The sequence below is a fragment of the Saimiri boliviensis genome, chromosome 3 (assembly GCF_048565385.1).
Source record: "Saimiri boliviensis isolate mSaiBol1 chromosome 3, mSaiBol1.pri, whole genome shotgun sequence".
Lineage (NCBI taxonomy): Eukaryota > Metazoa > Chordata > Mammalia > Primates > Cebidae > Saimiri > Saimiri boliviensis.
Window position 1 is genome coordinate 141,548,228 of NC_133451.1, and position 17,184 is coordinate 141,565,411.

At 41.1% G+C, this 17,184-nt stretch overlaps 1 protein-coding gene across 5 annotated transcripts in view; it reads left to right on the plus strand.

Annotated features, from left to right (window-relative positions):
- NR3C2 (nuclear receptor subfamily 3 group C member 2) overlaps nucleotides 1–17,184 on the plus strand; it is a 354,517-nt gene that overhangs the window by 282,503 nt on the left and 54,830 nt on the right. For all 5 annotated transcript variants that reach the window (XM_074395653.1, XM_074395654.1, XM_074395652.1 and 2 more), the window contains 2 exon segments: nucleotides 4,117–4,464; nucleotides 6,410–6,554. In XM_074395653.1, coding sequence (XP_074251754.1) covers nucleotides 4,117–4,464; nucleotides 6,410–6,554 — 493 coding nt within the window.

The window sequence follows — 17,184 nt, forward strand, 5'->3', positions numbered from 1 at the left end:
TGCATCAGGATTGATTTAGATGATCTTTTTCCTATTAGTGCAAATTAGCTATTAAGCCTGTAGAAGGATGACATGGCTTCCTTTGGTTTCATGGCTAGATTACTTAGTTGCCCCCTGTCTTTGAGAGTACTCCTCCTTTTACAGTAGAAAGGCAAAGTGAAGTCCTGCAGATAAAGAGATGAGGAAAACAGGAAAGCACAATTAGGGTTATTGGGCTGGAATCAGTGCCCCATGTATGAGAGTGACAAGAGAAATGGTCTGTTAAACAGGATAGTGGGCAGTGGGAGCAAGGGGAGAGGATGCTGTTACTGTTTTGTGGGCAGTAATGACATTTGGCCTATGACCAGAAAAAATATATATTTTAATATAACCTCAATATAGCCTCTGTAATGTTTACTGCTAGGACCTAAAAATTTGAGGCATGGCATGAAGCATTTTTGCAGTGACAGAATTCTCACTTTATTTTCTTCTAATGAAATATTATAATTGAACAAGATTCCATATTTTACTATACATCACTCTTTTACTGTACTCCAGAGGGGGAAAGTTGTCCTGATTACCAGTTCTAAGAGTAAAGAATCTTTACATGGTGAAAGTCCTGGCCAGCCATCATTCAGCCACAACAGTGGCTTGTCAGAAGGGTATGTAGCAGGTCATACCCACCTCTGGAGGTAGAGCAGTGCAAAATAGGAAATCTTGCCATGTCATGTTTCAAAGCTCTTAAGAATCCTGAGATCCCATTGGAAATATTTCACAGTTTAAATGGAATCCCCCAAAGATGTGCTCTGCCTGCTCTCTCACAGATCAGTCAGGACAGGAAGCAGGGCCTCGCCAATGCTAGTTCCTCAGGGAATAATTCGGGAATCTAAGGATTTGTCTCCCAGCAGTGCCAGGAAAGAGTGGCTGCCAAAATGTTGCTAGTAATTAAGGACGAGGCACCTGAGGGTAGCCACTAAGCATGTACTAGTTATTATAACATCCAGGTAGAACAAGTGAAACTCCTCTTTTAAGTGAGTTTAATTGGGACTGGGAGACATTTAGAGTCATATTAATGTACCCTGCATGTGTGCACATACACACACACACACAGCTACTGTTGCTGGCAATGGAGAAGATGGTGTGTGTCTGGCCACCTGGGAACATGAGATCACTAAGTGTAATAGCCATTAACTCAATATTTATTTAGTAAGGTGCTACATACTGGTAAGGTCCCAAATGTATGTTCACTGATACTTTTAGATAATAGAAACATCTTTCTTAAATATCTTCAGCCAACAATGTTTCTGTGTAATTAGCAAATATCTTAATTATACACTTGGATTTGAAGCTTATGCTAGCTAATCTTAAAGTATAAAATATATACAAATTAGATAAAGAGAAAAGGTTTGGAAGATAGATTGCAGTAGCATAGAGGTTGACAGCGTGAACTCTGAGCCATAGCTGGATTCAAATCCTCACCCTGGTATTTACTACCTCTGCAATATGAAAAATAGTTCATTTTTCTGTGTTTCAGTTTTTTCACCCAAAAAATGAAAATAGTGTCTATCATAGGGTCATGGTAAGCATTGGAACACTAAAAACATGTAAAAGCTCTTTTTAACTGTGCTTGGAACATGAAATGCTAAATACATTTAGCTTATTGTTATTTTAGAGACAGTATTTTAGGAGTAATGACTCCACAAATGGGTCATTACATAGTAGACATTTTGAAAAGGAATAATAATTAACAATTCAGAAATTTTATCTTAAAATATCAGAAGCTTGCCCACATTTCCCACAGGGAAGTAAACTAATACTTTATAGATGTAATAGTTTGTTAAAGTTTACTAAAATTTCAAAATAAGGTAAAGTTGTTTAACAGACATTTTTATTGAGTACCCATAAGCATCATGGGAAGTGATATGATGTGATAGGGATACATAAGACATTATAAGCTTCTTTGAAGAGCTTCAGTTTTACAGTGCAGCATATATTGGAACAACATAAAATATTCATTTTAGAAACATTACTTTGAGTGATACAATTAATTATGTAACCATATTTTTGGTGCTTTTAGAAAATATATTGGGTAAATACCTGTGGCTGAAGAATGTGCACACTGGAGATATTTATTATCTTGAACTATGGGGGAAGATATGGGTTATTACTCAATTCCAAGTGTTCTACATATATTCACAAAATCACAGCATAAAGTTAAATGTACCTGAAATGCTAATTGTGACGTTGATAATCAGCTCTATACGTTCATGCTACAGACCACAGCCTTGTGTATAAGTGCTGGAGAAAATATTAAGTATTCTTCATGATATTTCCTAACATTGACCCTAAATCAGCCATGAGAATAAGCACAGCATTGTAGACTGAAAAGCAGTATGAATTTTATCATTAGTTTGCAAGCAAATATCACTTTTAATAAAATTTGAAAATAGCACCCTTGGCTGTTTCTAGTCAATTAAATTATGGTTATCATCAGAGGTGGTCCTACAAAGGATCAGAACATTTTAATGTGCTGGAATATTTTTAATACAGAAATTATGGGGGAAGAATGGAAGTGACATTGACATATTATTTCAGATGTTGATCATTTCTGACGTTTTTTTATTCATCATACCCATTTAATTTTCTGATAGGTAAGAGAGGGAAACATTGTCATGCCCATGTTTCATATGAATCAGTTGAGACTTAGAGAAGAGTTTATCTAATTGCCCCAAAGACAGGTTAATGCCATTGAGAATTTGATTAAGCTCTGACAGAGTCATCATTTGACTAGGTTTTTAGATTACCTGGGTGCTTGGTTCTTTTCTGTTTTGTCTAGTTTTTGAGGCACTTTGCTGGGTATTTTTCATTTGCTCACTCACCCATTCATCAGAAGTATCTGGAGTCACTAGTGCGGGCTCAGCACTCCTGGAAGTACTTGGTCAGCATCTTCCATTAGCATACATGAATATGATATGTCTGCTTTTCCTTGAAACAGTTCTAAAAATCAGATTTCTGTCCCTCAAATCTTTTACTAAAGAGACGGTCTATAAATTATTGAAGTTTAAAAATTTTGTTAATTTTAAACTTTTTAAAGACAGGATTTATGTCTTATTCATCTTTTAAGCCTGGTTTCAATATTTAATATAGCTCTTTGTGGATGATGGCTTATCTTTTATCTGAATTGTAAAATTTTGTGTGATGAATATGATAAATATTTATGGCTATCATTGTAAACAGAAATTACTCTATTTTTAAATCAAGTTAATTGGCATAACATAGTCCTATTCTGTGTTAAATTTGTGTCCTGTAAGTTCCTTATGACTGTTAGAATTAAGTAGAAGTGTCTGTTTCCTTAAAAATTTTAAATAAATTGAAATGTTACAGTTGAAACCTAAGTGATTCCCGCATACCTAAGCTCAGTTTGACACTTCGGAACTTTATTTTTTAAATCCATTCTCTCATTCATCTGTCTTCCCAATTATCTACCCATCTACCCATCTACTTTCTAACCTCTCCCACCTCCCCTCATATTCGCATATGAAGTAATTTATCCTTCCTCTGAAATCTACTTCAGATGTACGAGATGTGTCTTCTGATATTTCTTAAACTTTCTGGTCTCCATTTCCTTATTCTACAATGAGAATGACAACAGTATAAAAGTATTAAATTGATTAATTTACATAAAGCATTTAGAACAGTGCCTGGCATTCGTAAGCGTTTGATAAATTGTAGCCGTTTTCGTTTTTATCATGGTACCAATCTCTGCCTGTACTGGTGCAGTTGGTGGTACATTTCTTAACTTCCCCCCACTGGGCTCAACACCTGTTGAGAACAAGGTAAGGCTTGGTTACACTGAACATATTAGCTAGGTTCTTGTGTAGCTTATGCAGTCTCTTAATAGAAGACAGGCAATAAGGATTTGTAAAATGAATGAAAGAAGGAAGGAATGTGTTCTCCTAATACCCATAATAAGCAATAATATTTGGGCTTTATACATTTTCTCTTAATGGAATAAACAGTCGTCTTCCTATTGATGTAACAAGACCTGTTGAGAAGAAAACTGTGCTTTAACCAATGTAAGTCAATAAATTTCCAACATAATTTTAATTTGGCCTTATCATTTATGGTTTCTTATAGCACGAAAGTCAAAGAAGTTGGGAAAGTTAAAAGGTATTCACGAGGAGCAGCCACAACAGCAGCCCCCACCCCCGCCCCCACCCCCGCAAAGCCCAGAGGAAGGGACGACGTACATCGCACCTGCAAAAGAGCCCTCCGTCAACACAGCGCTGGTTCCTCAGCTCTCCGCAATCTCACGAGCACTCACGCCTTCCCCCGCTATGGTCCTTGAAAACATTGAACCCGAAGTTGTGTATGCAGGCTATGACAACTCAAAACCAGACACAGCCGAAAATCTGCTCTCCACGCTCAACCGCTTAGCAGGCAAACAGATGATCCAAGTCGTGAAGTGGGCAAAGGTACTTCCAGGTAGGATTGCCCCTCCTTTGACAGGCTGCATCCTGAACTAAACAAGTCTGGACAACCGACTTCACCATCTCAAACCATGCAGCAGGAGTTAGCTTTCCATGAAATCCTGATACCACATATTTTAATTGATAGCAAATTGATCAAGTGTAGGAAAAATGTGGGTACTGTATTCATTTCTTCTGAGAATGCAGGATTAAAGATTTTATTGTTAAAATGACAGATACACTTCTTATGTTGATAATCAAAATGGAAAATTTCATCCAAAAATATTAATTAGGTAAAATACATTCTGTTCATGAAATCACAAGTTGACCCAGCATTAGCAGCTCATAACGAGGTTTAATCTAAGCGTAGACCAAGTAAGCCAGAGCCTACCAAGTAAGTTGTAGGAGACCTGGAATGGCTCTTCTGTCTAAAAAAAATCACCTTGCCTCCAGCACCCTTTAAATTGTCCCTGAAATTCCTATTTTAGTCTTGTTTGTTTGTTTGTTTCATGGAATTTAATTAATAAGGCTCCTCTTAATCTACAGAAACATCACTTAGAAATTGCCATTATAGGCCAGGTGCGGTGGCTCACGCCTGTAATCCCAGCACTTTGGGAGGCTGAGATGGGCGGATCACGAGGTCAGGAGATCGAGACCATCCTGACCAACATGGTGAAACCCCCGTCTCTACTAAAAACACAAAAATTAGCTGGGTATGGTTGCATGTGCCTGTAATCCCAGCTACTCTGGAGGCTGAGACAGGAGAATCAGTTGAATCCAGGAGGCAGAGGTTGCAGTGAGCCAAGATCGAGACACTGCACTGCAGCCTGGCGACAGAGTGAGACTCTGTCTCAAATAAAACCAAAAAAAGAAAAGAAATTGCCATTATGTTGTCTCAGTTTGTTAATCTAAAGCAGTTTCTTAGATTACCTGTGCTCAGCCAGCAGTTGTAAGGAAAAAGTTGGGAAAGCTCCACTGACTGATTCTTTGAAGAGAAGCTTGCCCAGTGAAATTCCACAGGTAGAATAACATGGTGCCCCTGGGGACAGCGGGGGTGATTTAAAAAAAAAGAATAAAAGGAGGCTTGGTGCAGTGGCCCATGCCTGTAATCCTAGCACTTTGGAAGGCCGAGGTAGGTGGATCACTTGAGGTCAGGAGTTTAAGACCAGCCTGGCCAACATGGCGAAACTCCGACTCTACTGAAAATACAAAAATTAACTGGGCATCATGGCAGGCACCTGTAACCCCAGCTACTTGAGAGCCTGAGGCAGGATAATCGCTTAAAACCCGGGTTGCAGTGAACCAATATCATGCCACTGCACTCCAGCCTGGGAGACAGAATGAGACTCCATCTTAAATTAAAAAAAAAAAAAAAAAAAAAAAAAAAAGGCAAAAGAAGAGCTTGAATCAGGCAGGCAGGGAGGACAGGTGCCAAGGAAACATGTTCTACTACAGAACTTTATCAAAGTCTCATCCAGGAATCAACCTGGACCATAGGAGGCACCACATGCTCAATTTTTTAAGCACCACAAACTCATGAACAATGGAATCTCCCACCATTATTGCAGATACGCAGGGGTTGATGGTTATTAAATTACCCTTTATTTTAGTGTTATTAATTGTGGGTGGGATCAAGCAAGTTTTGCAGGTTAATACAAATTCTATCAACCTAACCAAGGGTTTTAGGCTGTCATCCACACTGAAACTCGCTGAACTTTGCAATTTTAGTTTGCCCTGACAGTTTACCCTCATCAAGAATTTAGGATGAATTTAAAATGAAATGTGGAACAGGGCTGGGCCTGTGGTTGGGTGCCCATAAATGACTGTTGAGTTGATTCGAGTCTATTAGAGAAGAGAAAAGCGAAAGAAAGGTGGCTGTTTAGGATTGACTTAAGAAGCGTCTTCCTGGAATATACTTAAATGCTAAGTGTATTTCTGTGATTAATTGTTCTGTTCTTCAGGATTTAAAAACTTGCCTCTTGAGGACCAAATTACCCTAATCCAGTATTCTTGGATGTGTCTATCATCATTTGCCTTGAGCTGGAGATCGTACAAACATACGAACAGCCAATTTCTCTATTTTGCACCAGACCTAGTCTTTAATGAGTAAGTACCTATTAATTAGCCTTCATAAAATAAACCGCAGAGTTATTCGTTATGCTTTTTTTCAATAATATCTAAACAGATGTACATTTGTGAAAGAATCTACTGAAACTGGCACCTTTTAACATTAAAATTTTACAGATTTGGGGGAACTTAAAAATTACTCTTTGCAACATTATACTGTACACTTCTGAGTATATATAAATCAGTATATATAAATTCCATATAATAGTATGTAGGATATATCTCAAAAGAAAGATGATCCAGTTGGCTCTGAAAATTGACTGGTACAAAGCCACAATTAATAGAAAACAGTCTCTTTTGGTATCGACTCCAATTGGGAAGACGATCTAATTTCTAGGAAATGTGAATGTATAAAATGCCAGCTTTTACGAGCATCATATAATGGTTCTTTTGTTAACAGTATACAGCTGCTCAATGTGTTTTCATGACAATCGTAATCACCCTTCTTTGCCATCATAAAAGAAGCCAAAATGTTATTCTGTAGCGAAACATTTTTAGTTTTATGATACATTTTAAAAGACTGAAAGAATTGTAATCGGTTTTTCTTTGGCCACAAATTCCTTCCTATTTTAAGTTTACATTTTAATACTGTTTGCATTCCTCATTAGCACATTTTATTTATGTTTATAGCTAGCAGTGCTTCTTTGTAATTATTGGGTCAAGAAATACTTAAAAGGGAATATTTGAATTATGATAGTAACCACAGCCATATTCTAACAGATGGCTCTCTCTAGTGATAGGAGAATAGGGGTTTCAGTACAGGAAGAGGCAGATGAGAAATAGGTTGGTGATAAAAGCAAGAAAATTAATGCAAAAGATTAAAAATATAGACGGTGCCAACATACCTCACTAGCACCAGTAGTAATTTACCTGAAAGTACCAGTTCGCCCACATGTGATGTACTGCAAAGACAATTTAATTCCAAACATAAATTAGAAACATCAGTTGTTGGTTCTCAAGGTGGCCTTCTTTTGGCAATTTATCAATTACTAGAATAATTCTAGTACTGCATCAGTTTTCACCAAAAGCATAAAGCCAGACAGCCGACATGCATGTTTTCATTAACTTGTATTCCTCAATAATCAACTGATATTGTTGAATAGTAAAGCTGTTTTAAAATATGTTCTATAAACCAGAAGAAAAAACATACTAAACAGGGTTCTTGTTTTGAAAGTACATGTGGGTAAATAAGAATCTCTATTAGTGCAATCAGTGTTTCAGCATTTGATTTTTAACAGATTGAAACAACTCATTTAATCTTGTTAATACATCTATCAATTTTTATCACAAAATGTGTATAACATAAAATTTTACATTCTTAAGTGTACAACTCAGTGGCATTAATTACATTCACATTGTTGTGTGACCATTACCACTATCCATATCCAGTACTTTTTCATTATCCCAAACAAACTCTAAACCCATTCAACAATCATTCCCCATTGTCCCTCCCCTAAGCTCCTGGTAACCTCTGGTCTATGAATTTGACTACTCTATATATTTAATATAAGTGGAATCATATAGTATTCGTCCTTTTGTGCCTGGCTCATTTCACTTAGTCTGATATTTTCAGTAATCCATATTTAGTGTGCATCAAAATTCCATTCCTTCTTGTGGCAGAATAATATTCCATCACAGATATATCAAGTCAGTCCTTATTAGTGGATTCAGTAGTTGCATACTTGCTTGCTCACTGTATTTATTTGTAATCTCAGAATCAGTACTCACAGGATTTTCATGGTCATTCACAGACAAATGCAGAGCAACAAAGAATTTGAGTTGCCAAGAGCACATTGCAGCTGAGCTCACACAAGGGGCCACTCCACCATCTTGTTTCAGTTCTCCTGCTATAGATTGTCATCCTTTTCACAGTCTATTTAGTGCCACAGCGTTGTGTTTTCATGCCTTTTGGTGATTTCACTGTAGACATAGTGCTGAAGTGCCAGCTAGTGTTCCTCAATTCAAGACAGCTATGATGTGCCTCACAGAGAAAATACGTGTGCCAGATAATCATCACTGAAGCATGAGTTATGGTTCTGTTGGCTGTAGTTCAATGTTAAGAAACCAGGAATGTATGTTAGTAAGATGTCTTTAAGCAGAAATATACAGAAAACATCATCAGATATAAATCAGTTGATGAAATGTGACCAGAGGTTGTAAGGACCATTACCCCAAACTTCCCCCAGGAGGAATAGTTGAATATTTGCTAATCTAGTGTTTGCTGTGATTTTATGGAACATGATACAGCAAATATTTTGTCTAGTCATCTGTTAATGGGCACTTCGGTGGTTTCCACCTTTGATTATTGTGAATAACGTTGCACTGAATATGGGTATACAAATATGTCTCTGAGATGCTGCTTTCGATTCTTTCAATACTTAGAACTGGAATCTCTGGGCATACGGTAACTCTATATTTAACTTTTTAAGGAACCACCACACTGTTTGTCCACAGCAGTTGTACCATTTTACATTCCCACCAGCAATGTACAAGGGTTCTAATTTCTCCACATCCTTGCCGGCACTTTTTTCTTTTTTTTAACTAGCCATCCCAGTAGGCGTGACATGGTATCTCACTGTGGTTTTCATTTCCCTAATGACTAATGATGTTGGACATTTTTTCATGTATTTATAGGCCATTCATTTATCTTCTCTGTAGAACTGTTCATGCAAGTTCCTTACATAGTTTTTAATTGGATTATATGTCTTTTTGTACTTGAGTTGTAGGAGTTCTTTATATATTATGGGTATTAAACCCTTATCAGATACATGATTTGTAATTATGTCTCTCAGTCTGTGGGTTGCCTTTTTACTCAAAGTGTCCTTTGAGGCACAGACATTTATAATTGTAGTGAAGTCAAAATCTCTTCTTTTGTTGCCTTTTTTTTTTTTTTTTTGGTGTCACCTATTACTTTTTAATTGCTTGTAAATATCTGAGTATACAGAACTCCAAATAATTACAGAATTGTAAGAATGTTTTTTCATAAATGGAACCTAGGGGAAAGCACTTTATATTTGAAGCCCGGGAAAATTAATGTACTTAAAGGGTTTTGGAAATAAATAAGAACCCCCCCCTCAAAAAAAAGGTCATATAAGCTTTGTGTATTTGTCTATTCTAGAAAATATTGATACAGATAAAATGTAAACAAGAGGTAAATTCTTTCTAATATTAAAAGTAGTTAAATGTTATTGATGTCATTATTAGAATGAATGTTTTGTTCTGTTCTTAAAACTTTTGACCTCAACCCAACCTAGACTTCTGTAGCGTTTCTTTCTCTCAATGGGTAAAAACAGAGCAGAGCTGTGCTTTTCCAAGGGGCTAGGGTGGGTACTACTCTGGGGAAGCAATTGGAACATATATAAAGCCTTTTGGTCAAATTGCATCAAAAAGAGAGCATGATGTGGTAGCTCCATCACAGGGTACCGTGATAGACCCTCTACTTTTTAGGGAAATCAGTAAGTTACAGAGGATGGCTGAATGCCTATGCATACATGCTTCATCTTGAATTTATTCAAGGAATATTTTTTAGCTGTTGTCAATATTCTAAGCAGTAGTTTTAGAATAGTGAGAGAAAAGAAATCCCGCTCCTAGAATATACAGTCTAATGAGAGAGACAGAAATAGTGAGTTCTATAAGTAAAATATAATTGTGATAAGTATTGAAAGGAAAAGTAGTCTGAGAGCAGTTAATGGGAAATATTGATCTAGTCAGGAAAGTCTTCCCTGGAAATGATTAAACTGGTGCAACCCACGTGAAGGAAGTATAATGAGGAGGAAAGTTGATCTAGCCTGAGAAACCAGCATGTGCAAAGGTCCAGTGGCAGGAAGGAACATGGGCCTTCACTGAACTGAAAGCAAGACAGTGTGGCTGAAGGGGAGCCGAAGGCCAGGTCATGTGAGTTTCAGAGGCCACCTTGGAGACTTGGTTCTTCATTTGAAGAGCAGTGGAAAAGCCATTGAGGTTTTCTAAGTGACAGGGTAACATTCCCAGATTTGCTTCTTGTAATGATCCCTCTGAATGCAAAATGGAAACAGGTTAGAAGTGAATCAGAGCTGATGTTGGGAGACCAGACAGGAGGCTGTGATGGGAATCCAGGTGATATTAAAAGGTAAAATCAATACAAATTGCTAGTGGCTGGATATCGGTAAGGACTGGAGGGGAGGAAGACATAGCTGTCTAGGGAGACTTCTAAGCCTCTGCTGTAAGTGCCAGGAAGGATTTGGTGCCCCTCACTGGGATAGGGAATAAGGGAAGAAGACCAGGTTTGTAAGGGCAAGGGGAGGGAGAGCCTGGGGCCAGTTCTGAGCATAAGTTTGAATTGCCTTTGAAAAATTATCCAAGAAGACATATTACATAGGCAGTTATTGCTACAGGTCAGAAGCTAAAGAAGTGTCCTGGCTAATGTTAAAAATTTTGAACTCATTTTGGAGGTAGTAAAGGAGGAATGCTGTGACAGGGATCACAGGGAGAGAGCTTTAAGAAAGGAGATGTAACTACCCTATCATGTGATATGCTGTTGTGATCCAGTGAGGTGTGAACTAGAAAACTCAAAGCATCCCTCACTCATTGCCTGCCCATGCCTTACAGATTTGTATCTTCTGAACACGTTCTATGCTTTCCCTGAGCCATTACCTGTGCTTTTGTACCTTCCACCAAAGCGAAGGCAGCGATCTGGCATTTTGTGTAAAGCAGTAGTGATGGCGCTTACTGGAGGGCAGAGTGCATCCTCCCTTGCTCTCCCACCCACCCTTGGCTGTTGACACCACCTCCCCACTGATGTTGCCAGCTCCTGAGTGCATGTATCTCTGCCTCATTTTACTGGCACACCTCACTGAAGTCACAGACTCTGTCTTAATCATTTTTGAATCTCTAGCACCTGGCCTTATGCCTGAATCATAGTAGGTACTCCATGAATATTTGATGAATAAATGAATTATTGAACAAATGAACGAAACAATCTATTAATGAGTCTGAAAGGGGCTTCCTAAGTTTACATTTCTGGTGATGAGGATGAAGTTTATGATGGAATGTGATGTGGGGCTGCATGGCTTTCATGAACAGAGGCATTGCAGTATTTAAAACAGAGGAACAAAACTTTAATAGTTGATCATTTGGGTCTGCCTTCAACTGTGACATGGATCTCAAAGTTCCCAAAGATCTTATCCTCCGGTATTAGTATCACTGGAGACAGAGGAAAGGTGGGAAATAGGGAATAATAAAGGAAGCATTCTTTCCAATTTTTTTTATTAAACATTGGGGTGAAGATATGAGTTAATACTTTAACGTAGAACTTTTCTTATTACAAACTCAAAACTTTTCAAATATGTATTAAATGATTAATTATTCAATCTTACCTTGAAATAGCTTATCATATATTGCTACAGATCACTGCAAGTATTCAAATTTCTTATCAATTCACTACACATATTAAAACTCCCACTGAAGCCTGTAATGACATTTTTTTCCTTTTTTTTTTTTTTTTTTTTATAAATTCTGAAATGAAGTTTCAGTATTACTCTTTTACATCTTGGCTGATATTTTAAAATTAAACATATATTAAAGACTTGCTTATACTACCTCAAGTAGTAGCCCAATACAAAATGTTTTCTGGATGATCTTTCACTGTCCTTATCGTCTGACCTTCGTATCATTTTGGTTCACAGACTGTTGGCGAGAGTGAGACAGGGTTGATGTCTTAGTGGCACTTCATGTGCCTCTGTGGACTCTCTGAGTATCTCTCCGGGAGGAAGGTGACTCCCACCCATACCATCCGGTGTCTGAAGCGCTAGTTGTGTGATGGCAGCTCCATCAGAAGAGTACACAACTCAGTTGCCGTCGGTTACCTCTTGTCATGTTTTCATGGGGTGCTGCCTGTTACTTTGTGTCCCCAGTCGGTGGGGTCATTGCACTGGCACAGTCCAGTTGTCCTCAGGGGCTGCTCTCCCCGGGCCAGTCTGCCAGTGTTACAGTGCCATTGAGGTCCCTCTGCACCTAACGTTCTGAAGTGGGCTGTGTGTTCCAAAGTCTGTCCCACCGTGGTGGAGGCTGGGATCAGAGGATTCTCAGGGAGGCCAGGGGTGGTTGGAGGTATGGGGAGCCCCACCGTCCCCTGCCACAGGGAGTGGTGGATCTTCCTGAGCCACTGGAGGTGACTTCTATGCCTGGACCCTTGCCCCAGCAGGGTTAGGGCCGGCGATAGATGGAGACAGCATTTCTGATGAGAGAAGTCGGGATGTGGGATGAAGCGGTCAGCTGCCCCTTCAGGGGTGGCTTTTGCGTCTCCTCCTCTCTCCCCAGCCCTCTTCCCTGTATCCTTCTTTCATGTTAAGATTTCTTCTCCTTGGCTTACTGGGAAGCTGTTGTGTGGTTTCTGCACCCTTTCTTCCCACTTCTCCCTGCTCCTTCCCTTTCTTTCCCTTCCCTCTCACTCCCCTCCTTCCTTCTCTCCTTCTCCCTCCTCCTCCTCCCACCTGCGTCCCCATATACCTCTTGTCCTGCTGCTGAGAAGCCTCCTCCTGAGATTTCCATTGTTTTTTTCCTTTTTTTTTTTTTTTAAATTCTGGGTAAGTATGAGGGAATGAAGTTCAAAAGAAGGAAAAAAAAGTCCTCCTTCCGTGCCTTATTTTCCCGTTGGACCCTGTGAAAACCCAGGCCTTCCAACAGCAGCTAGAAGCCGCAGCCGGCCTGACGGTGAACGCGGCGCCCCTGCAGGTGGCACACGTGCGGCCGGCCTCACCGCGAACCCACCGTTCCCAGCCGCGGATCTGTCTGGGTCTGCAGCAACCTCAGCTCTTGCCTCCTCAAAAGAAATCATCTGAATGAGGAGCAGAAGGAGAGACTGAGTCAAATGTTACAGCAGGAGTGAAAGTATATTGAACAGCTTTAGAGCAGGAACAAAAGGAAGTAACCTTGGAAGAGGGTGAAGCAGGTGACTTGAGAGATGAAGTGTGCGATTTGACTTTGGACTCGGGGTCTTACTCGCTGGCATGCCTCCTGGGGGATTGTGGCTCTTTCCCCCCGATTCTTCCCTTGGGGTGGGCTGTCCGTATGTGGGCTGGCCTGCCGGCACTTCGGAGGGAAGCGTGTGCAGTGTGTTTACTGGAGTCGTACACACGCTCACTTGAGCTGTTCCTCCCTCACCCGTCCAGTATTCTTAGAAGGCCATGCCAGTTAAACGCCACCATGTTGCCTCTTAATGCACATGCTTGAGCCCACTCACCCAGCTCCTGAGATCCTGTCAGGAAGCTGCTGATCACCAGTTTCAGGTTTTTCTATCTTTTAGGAGACCGCTTTTTCCTGGCACTGGCTGACACCAATTATTATTCTAGAGAAAGTATAACAACTGCCTGACCATCACCGGAGGGTCGCCTGACATTCCTGGTGGCAGCGAGAGGGACCTCTCCTGCCCTGCGCACCTCTGCCTACCTACCGTGACACCACCACTGCCTATTTTGCATCTGGCTCTCTTCGTTCCTGCCTGGCCCTCAGAGACAGTGGAGCCTGAGACTCTTGAATAAAGAAAAGCAACGTCCTAAGTAGAAAATAGTTGATTTTCATCTGCAAAGGGCAGAAGCACTCCAGAATGGAAATTGTGTTTTTACACAAAAGTAGTGTTGAGAGACCATCTTCCCACCTGAATGAGGCTAGACAAAGAGAACTCTAGGAGAAGGTACAGCGGCACGGAGGAGGTTTTATAAGTTACAAATAACAACAGTTCAGTTTTATATATAATGACAGACGAAAGGTAGCTACAGGTCTCCCAAACCAGAATTATTTCCTTCCTTCCTTTCCCCCACCTCTTTTTAAAATACTATTTATTCCTCTTTGTCAATCTGTCACAGTGATAAGACTTAGAGTTGGAGTAGAAAGTTACTTCTAACCAGACATACTACCTCACACCTGTAATCCCAGCATTTTGGAAAGCTGAGGCAGGAGGATTGCTTGAACCCAGGAGTAAAAGTCCAGCCTGGGTAACAGAGACCCTGCCTCTATGAAAAAATTAGCTAGACAGAGTGGTGTCCGCCTGTGGTCCTAGCTGCTTGTGAGGCTGAGGTGGGAGGATCACTTGAGCCCAGGAGTTCAAGGCTGTAATGAGTCATGATTGCACCACTGCACCCCAGCCTGCTACATGACAGAGCAAGACCCTGTCTCAAAAAAAAAAAAAAAAAGAAAGAAATTTCCAGACATTTTAGCAGAGGAAGTGAGAGGCTGGAAGTTCTGGAAGACATGAGTAACCTGCTGCGATGGTGCTCCTGAGTTAGACTCATAGTAAGAGAAGTTCCGAGACTGAGCACACAGAAGATAGGGACTGCCTGTACCCGAGAAAGGTGCAGACACCTAAGAGGGGAGTGCTAACACGAGAACTGAGGGAACACTTCCCAACTCCATTCCGCAGTTGTCTTCTTTTTTGTAAAACCCTGGCTCTCATTTTGGACTACTCTTAGAAGAAGGAAATAAGTGATATTTTATTGTCCTTTCATTTGGCAGATATTTATTGAGCAACTTCAGTGTACTAAGCCCTGTCCTAGGCACTGAGAATACAACAGTAAACAAAATAAAATTCCCTTCCTTCTTGGGGCTTACAGTCCAGTAGTAGGTACAGGTGGGTGGCACAGCAGAGAAACTGAAGGCGGCACTGTGAAACAGTCCTGCCAGCAGTGCCGCCAGAGAGCAGAGCTTGGATCCCATCCCTGACACTTGCATATGACAACAGCAAAAGTAGTACTTAAAATAAGTTGTTGGCTGGGTGCGGTGGCTCCTGCCTGTAATCATGTAAATCACAGCACGTTGGGAAGCTGTGTGGATCACCAGGTCAGGAGTTCAAGACCAACCTGGCCAATATGGTGAAATCTCGTCTCTACTAAAAATACAAAAATTAGCCAGGTGTGGTGGTAGGCGCCTGTAGTCCCAGCTACTTGGGAAGCTGAGGCAGGAGAATCGCTTGAACCCAGGAGACAGAGGTTGCAGTGAGCCGAGCTCATGCCATTTCCCTCCAGCCTGGGTGACAGAGTGAGACTCCAAGTCACAAACAATAGTAATAATAAGTTGTCGTCTCAGTGAATTTCCTCAAGGGCCTCACTAGCTCCCTTGGTGGCCACATTGGCCTCCTTGTGGCACATTGAGGATCTACACTCATTCCTCACTCAGTGTCTGTTCTTTGTGTAGGAACATGGCTCTTTCAAGCCTCCTTGTCTCAACTCTAAATATTCCTCGCTCAGAGAGATTTTGCCTGACCATTTTGCTGTAAAGAGATACCTGAGACTGGGAAATTTATATATATATAAAAGGAGGTTTAATTGGCTCCTGGTTCTACAGATGTACAGGAGGCACAGCACCAGCATCTGCTTCTGGGGAGGCCTCAGGAAGCTTCCCATCATGGCAGAAGGTGAAGGAGGAGCAGGCACATCACATGGCAAAAGCAGGAGCAAGGGGGAGGGGCTGTGCCCCACACTTAAGTGACCACTATCACAGGGAGGACACCATTCAGACCAAGGGGATGGTGCTGAACCATTGATTAGAAATCCACCCCAAGGCTGGGCTTGGTGACTCACGCCTGTAATACCAGCACTTTGGGAGGCTATGTGGGTGGATTACTTGATTGCTACTCAGGAGTTCAAGACTAGCCTGGGCAACATGGCGAAACCCTGTCTCTACCAAAACTATAAAAAATTAGTTGGGAGTGATGGTGCATGCCTGTGGTCCCAGCTACTCAGGAAGCTGAGGTGGGAGAATCACTTGAGCCCAGGAGGTGGAGGTTGCAGGGAGCCGTGATTGTGCCACTGCACTCCAGCCTGGGTGACAGAGCGAGGCCCCATCGAGGGGGAAAAAAAAGAAAGAAGTCCATCCCTGAGATCCAGTCACTCCCATCGGGCCCCACCTCCAACACTGAGTATTACAATTTGACATGAGATTTAGGAAGGACACATAACCAAACTGTATGATCTGGAATCTGCAGATCCTAGAGCTGATCAGATCTAGGCTAGCCGGATAGACTCCTGCCACTTCCCTCCCCCTTTTATCACGTGTGTGTTTTCTCCCTAGTAAGCCTCCTGCCCACATTAGGGTAGGCTCTGGGAGGGCAGGAACCTGGCCTGTCTGATTTACCATTGCATTGCCAGCTCCTAGAACGCTGCCTGGCATTAGTTAAGCGCGTGACACACTAATTAATTTTAAAATGCTATTTTCAGCATTATTTCCTGCTGCTTCTCTGCATACACTCCACACCAGCCAAATTAACCTTTCTCTTCCCTGGGTCTTTCCACTGCTGTGCCTTTGCTCCTAATACTTCCCTTCTCTCTCCCTCAAGCCTAACCCAAAGCGTACTTTCTCCCTGCCGACTTGTCTTATTGTTGAAGAATGACGTTTCCCCCATAAATTCCGTAGCAGCAGTCTCCAACCTTTTGGGCACCAGAGACTGGTTTTGTGGAAGACAGTTTTTCCACAGACCTGGCAGGGTGTGGGGATGGTTTCAGGATGAAACTGTTCCACCTCAGCTTATCAGGCACTATTAGATTCTCATAAGGAGCATGCAGCCTAGATCCCTCGCATGTACAGTTCAGCTAGGCTTCCCACTCCTGTGAGAATCTAATGCTGCTGCTGATCTGACAGG